The 6,000-nt window shown below is 51.4% G+C and overlaps 1 protein-coding gene across 3 annotated transcripts in view; it reads left to right on the top strand.

Annotated features, from left to right (window-relative positions):
* The first annotated feature begins 216 nt into the window (after nt 1-216).
* The window catches only part of SPNS2 (SPNS lysolipid transporter 2, sphingosine-1-phosphate), a 143,172-nt gene continuing 137,388 nt past the window's right edge, over nt 217-6,000 (top strand). For all 3 annotated transcript variants that reach the window (XR_013923671.1, XM_080364992.1, XM_080364991.1), the window contains exon 1: nt 217-2,449. Coding sequence is in view for 2 of the 3 variants with exons in the window: in XM_080364992.1 (XP_080221118.1) it covers nt 2,155-2,449 (295 nt within the window). In the remaining variant the exon portion in view is untranslated. The remainder of the gene's footprint in view (nt 2,450-6,000) is intronic.

The raw sequence follows: 6,000 nt of genomic DNA, 5'->3' as shown, positions 1-6,000 counted from the left end.
TGAACCTGTAGTTCAGCTGTGTTTAGTGCCTGATATGTCTAACTTAAAGAACACCCAAGTTTTGCCTCCAATGCTGGGCAAGCTGTGTGGTCTTTGTGAAGCCATTTCACTCTTTTTTTTTCCTCCCTTTTTCTCCCTTACCCCCCCTCCACCCCCCTTTTCCCCTTCTTCCGCCCCCCCCTTTTTCCCCTTCTTCCCCCCCCCTCTTCCCCCCCACTTCCCTTTTTCTCCCTTACCCTGTTGGTTGTGGTTTTTCCCCCCTTCATTTTAGGCTATATAATATTCTGCGTAAGCACTGTCACTTGACCACATTATGTACACCACTTGAATTCTGAAATCAGTGGGAACACGAAGAAGCAGTTTTGTTAGTATAACCTTTACCATATAGCCAGTCACATCTGAACTGCAGATGCTGCTATGGAGTAAGAAATGATTCCCTAGACTTCGACAAGTCAACCAGAACATCATCCTATGTTAATCCAGCTATGTTGTTTCTGTTTCCAAAACTAGTTCCGGAACATCTGTGCAGACCTACTCCCAACATAAAACCATCACTTACCACTATTTGGGAGTGTTGTTTGTCATCAGGAATGGTGTTTGCTCCTCTCCTCAGCCAGACGTTGCTCAAACAGCACTGAATTGTGCGCTGACTCACCAGAAAGTGCCCTTTTCACTGGCAGCATCCCGGGGGTTCCTTTTGTAGTATCTCACCAGATTACTGGCATAGTCCGGCCCCGGCGTCATCGGTGCAAGCTGCGTGGAAAGGGTGTGACAAGGCCAGGTATGTGGAGCACACACACATCGCATTGTGCTGGGAGCAGCTGCCATTTCCTCAGAGGTAGGTGGCAGGCGTTTTGTTTAAATGTGTAACCCGGAGACAAAGGCTTTCATCATGATAGAGTTTTGAGAGTATGATCAACAAACTGAGAGAAATCTGAAATTGTAACCTCCTGTTCTCCGACAAGTGCACGTTAGCTCTCTAGCAGTCATTTTATTTCTCTGTTTTTTAGTTAGCTTTTGTAGTTTTACTACAGGTACGACAGGCTGGAGCCACTCTGGTTGTGAACACTTTTAAATCTCTTTGAAGACTCCTCCTTTTGAAATGAAATTTCTCTTGGCTGTTGTTAGCTCAAAGGTAGAACTTTATAGGGAGCGGGATGGAACTGTTTTCAGCGAGGGGAACTTTGGAGCAATTTTACTTCCTTTGAAGATGCGTGTTGTTCCTGAAGTAACTTCTGTGCTGTAGGAAAATCGTCTGGGGCTGAGCAGGAAGCTGTGAGGCCGGTGGCGCATTCCCGTGTGCCCTCACCCTGCCCTGCCATCGCCCCTTCCCTGACAGCTGCCTTTTCCTCACTGTAGACAGTTCAGGGTGTTGGAAGTTTTTGGGGTTTTTGGATTTGTTCTTAAAACCAGATCTGAGGGTGGGCCTGTGTGTGGCCCACGTGTATTTTACCGTTGGGCACAAGCCAGAATTGCTCGAGTCCTTTTTGTTGGCTATTTTTTCCCCAGCTCGCTACACAGTCCCGCCAATCCACATGTTCCGAGCCCGCTGTGGAATCATAAAAGCTAGGAGACGGTAACCGACAACCTCGCCCCCACCGCGCTGCTCGAGGCCGAGCTCCGTGGGGCTGGAGCGGGGCTTTACCTCAGGGGGGCTGAGGAGATGCCAGACCCCCTTTCCCGCGCAGGGCGGGGCGGGGCGAGGCGGGGCCGGGAGCGCGCGGCTGCTGAGGCGGGCTGGGGCGCGCGCGGAGGGGGGGCGGAGCCGGCGGCGGGCCCCGCCCCGGCCGGGCAACTGTCAGAGGCGGCTGAAGCGGCGGGTCCCGCAGGCAGGCGGGCGGGCGGCTGAGGCGGCGGGTCCCGCAGGCGGGCGACTGAGGCGGCGGCCGATCCCGCAGGCAGGCGGCTGAGGCGGCGGCCGGTCCCGCAGGCAGGCGGCTGAGGCGGCTCCCGCAGACAGGCAGGCAGGCAGGCGGCTGAGGCGGCGGCCGGTCCCGCAGACAGGCAGGCAGGCAGGCAGGCGGCTGAGGCGGCGGCCGGTCCCGCAGACAGGCAGGCAGGCGGCTGAGGTGGCCGCGGGATGCGGCGCTGAGGGCGCACCGGCGGTCGCTCCGCGCGGGTTCCTGCGCGCCGCCGTTCCCCTTCCCGCAGCCCATGATGTGCCTGGAAAGCGACGGCTCCTCCGGCAGCAGCCCGGGCTGCGGCGGGCGGCTCCGAGCCGGCGACGAGGAGGAGGAGGAGGACGGCGAGCGGGGCTGCTGCGGGCGGGGTGCCGAGGGCGAGGTGCAGACCCTGTCGGGCAGGATGAACCCGCCGGCGGCCGGCAAGCACCCCGAGCGCCCGGCCGCCCGCCACAAGGCGCCGAACCTCGGCCGGGCCCGGGTGGCGGCTGCCGGCATCCTCAGCGTGGGCAACGTGCTCAACTACCTGGACCGGTACACGGTGGCAGGTGAGGGCACCCCTCGGCGTCCCTTCCCGGGCGTGAGGGGCGGGCGGCGGGGATAGCCCCTGGCCCGGCACGCCGCCGCCTCCGTCCCCCGGGGGCAGCGGGGCCGGCCGGGGGCAGCGGGGCCGGCCGGGGGCAGCGGGGCCGGCCGGGGGGCTGCGGGTCGCCGCGTCTGGGCGGGGAGGCCTCGCTGCGGCCGGTGCCCATTGTGCGGGTCCCGCGTCGTCCCCCCCGGTATTGTTCTCCAGTGGGTCTGAATCTGATGGAAAATAAAAGGAGGTGGCCTTTGTTTGTCTCGGCTGGATGGCGGAGTAAGTGTTTGGTGGGTTGGTTTTTTTCCAGAAGGGACCGATGCCGGGCAGCGGCGGCGAACGTTACTTGATGCGATTTATGGGCTGACAGGAGAAGCGTTATTGATCTTGGGAGCGGCCCGAACGCGGTGGGTGACAGGTGCAGCCGCTGTCACATACATACAGCCTGCTGAGAGACGGGGGGACGCGACCGCTTGTACTGCTGCGGGGGGGACACCGCAGCGGAGCGTGTCACCTTTGCCGTGTCCCCGGCGAGCCCCTCCAGCCCGGAGAAGCCAGGCTGCCCTTCAGCGCTGGGCCAAGGAGGTCCCTGCTCTGCAGAACTGCCCAGCAGGTGACGGGGGAGCTGCCCCGCAGCTTCTGCGGGCGGCGGTGCGCAGCAGCAGGGCAAGGCAAGGAGGCTGCAAGGGGCTCTGTAAAGCGCCTGGTTCTTGGGGTAAACGTTTTAAAATCGCGCACTCCCCGACGGATGCACCTTCCCAGCTGTGCTGCCTGACAGGCGCTATGCGCCTCGCGATTACTACTACTATGAAGCTTGGCTCCGAAACAAACGTGTGTGAGGATGTTTACTGTGCGGTCCCTAGAGGGGACTCCTCATTTATTCTTGTCAGGCAATAACAGCAGGCAAGATGATGATTACTGAACTTTTTCTAATTAGAAATGAAGTAGGCTTGTTGGTATTCAACTGTCTCATGTAATTAAAATATAATACATATTCTGTGTTTGGCAATACTGATAATTTTATCTTCAGAGCTTATAAAGGGATTTGCACATGTATAAATTCTGCTCTATGCATATACACACCTTAATCACTAGGACTCGATGTGGTGTTAAACAAATCACATATTTGTTTATGCTGCATTAAAATAATATATGTTTGTAGGGCAGTGATGGAGTGCAAGGGACATAAATCTCGTCAGTGTTGTCAGAATAGGTTGGCCAGGTTGGTTTTGTTTTGTCTGGGTTAGGGAGGTGGGGGGAGAATCAAAATGAAAATTTAACTGACACTGTTGTGGCTTAGTTTTTTAGCCAGGGCTTGCTCCTTTGGGAAATGTAAAGGCCTGTATTGGGAAGTATTGAGTACTCGGTTGGTAGTCAGTGTGTTACAGGAGGAAGCTTGAAAGTACAGGGTTGATCTGTTGTTATGGAAGGAAATTGTACTTTGCTCCATCACCCTCAAACAGGAATCTTTCTGGCAGACATTTTTACTTTAATACACGGGAGAGTTTCCTTTTCAGGAAGCTATCCCCCACTCGTGCACCCTTTTCCTTTAAAATCACTGTCTTGTTCACCTGTTTGCTCTAGTACTTTCAGCAAGACCTTTGTCATCTGATTTTTCTGCCTGTAAGAGCAGAAGGCATGGGATACTCCAGCAAAGGGAGGGAGAAGCATCTTCATTTCTGGAAAGGCTGGAGAGTGCCTGGCCAAACAGAGGATAAAAACCACCTGCCTACTGTCATGTAGTACTACCAGTCCCAATGCTATGATTTCCAGTATTTCTAGGATAAGCTCTGGTTTTATGGTGCTCGGTCACTGCCTTGTGGAATTCAGCTTCGTATCAAAGGTCTAAGATCTCAGACATCTGACTTTTCTTTGAGGACAGAATCAAATTTTGCATGATCTTTCTGTCTTCTGTCAATTGGTACTTATTTTTCAAGCTGGTGTTTTACAAAGTGCTACTCCAAAATGGGGAATAATTTAAATCCAGTCTAATAGAAGAGACACGGTAATAAAAACGTGTTTTGAGCTCAAAACTGACTTTATAACAAAGTCTTCTCTAAAAGCAATCTTTGCTTTTATATTTTGAGTCTTAGTGCATACCACATGCTTATGTGACGTGCACTCGCATATGAATCAAGCTAGCACTTTGAATATTCAGCTCATGTCTCAAGACAGGTAATAATTAGCAAATACAACTCTTCAGACCTTCAAAGTACATTTCAAATATGAATTGTTGCAGCAACATAATAAGGGTGTTTGACACTAGCCACGTTATGGCAGGGGAAGTAGCATCAGAAGTTATGATTTACCTAAGGCCAGTGAACTGTTGTGAGAACTGAAATTAATTTCTGGTTCCAGCTCTATTTGAAACAAGTGTTAGAAGAGCAACAGTACCGATGGAAACTGGTTCCTGAGGATTCATGTCTCTAGGGTGATCCCTTCTGTGGGTTCTCTGACGTCAAATAAGAGCTGACCTTTGTCATTAACCTTTCTTGTCTTGTCTTACAAGAGGCTGTCCTCTACCCAACCATCTCTTTTAAATGAAAGTGTTGGGAGCTTTGGGATTTCTTCCTGCTGTCAAATTTCGTCAAAAGCAGGTCAGTGGACTCAAAAGTGATTAGTAGGCAGCTGACAGATGGACATAAGCAAATGGAGAATCCAGTCATGTGGGCACAATACTACAAGTACATCTTCTACCTTACTTGAAATCTTAGTTGCGATCATTTTGGTCTTCCTGGTCACAAATGCAAGTATGAAAAAAAGCAAGTATATCTATAAAATGAGTATATGCAATTATATACTTAGTCACTAGGAAAAGAGATCAAGTATGGAGCTCTTTGTTGCAAATGTCATTCGCTGGGTATCTTCCACTGTCTTCTAACATAGAAGACAGAGGATACACATCCAGTCAACACAAGGAGATCTTACGTGCTAGAAAGAACGAGGCTGACCTCTCCTATAGCACATCTTGCTCCTGAAAATGAAAAGCGAATGCTTTTGCATTGCTAAAAACTAAACAGCAAATGTGGTATTTCTTGGTGTTTACAGTCTGGAACAAGGTTGTTGTGTATAATTGTTCTTGGGTAATCTTTTTTCAGGTGCAACAAACAAGGAAGTAGCTGCCTATTTCCCTAGGTTTGGTTTAATGCCTTCCCAGTATGGACTAAATGAGTTTAGGATGGGATGTGCCTTCTGGTATCTGGGATGTTCCGTGACAGAACTTGAGTGTAGTTTCTGAGACACAGAACATGTATCACACCTCACACCAAGTGGCAGCTCTTTTGGGAACACGTGGTGAAACTGGGCCTCCACTGAGGACTGACCTGCTTCTTACGGTTTAAGAATAAGTTTCTTCCAATGCATTAAAAAGAAAAAGACTGCGCAGTCGTAGTGGATGTTTCATTTATGCAGAGTTGGAAATTTCCAGTGTGTGTGTGTAATGTTAAAATGTAATGGTATTTGGGAGAAGACAAAAAGTGGGAATGCCTCTGCTGTGGCTCTTCTAAGGAAAAGATTGAAAAC

Source organism: Falco punctatus (genome assembly GCF_963210335.1).
Source record: "Falco punctatus genome assembly, chromosome: 1".
Taxonomy (NCBI): domain Eukaryota; kingdom Metazoa; phylum Chordata; class Aves; order Falconiformes; family Falconidae; genus Falco; species Falco punctatus.
This window is presented reverse-complemented; position numbering and strand designations above follow the sequence as displayed.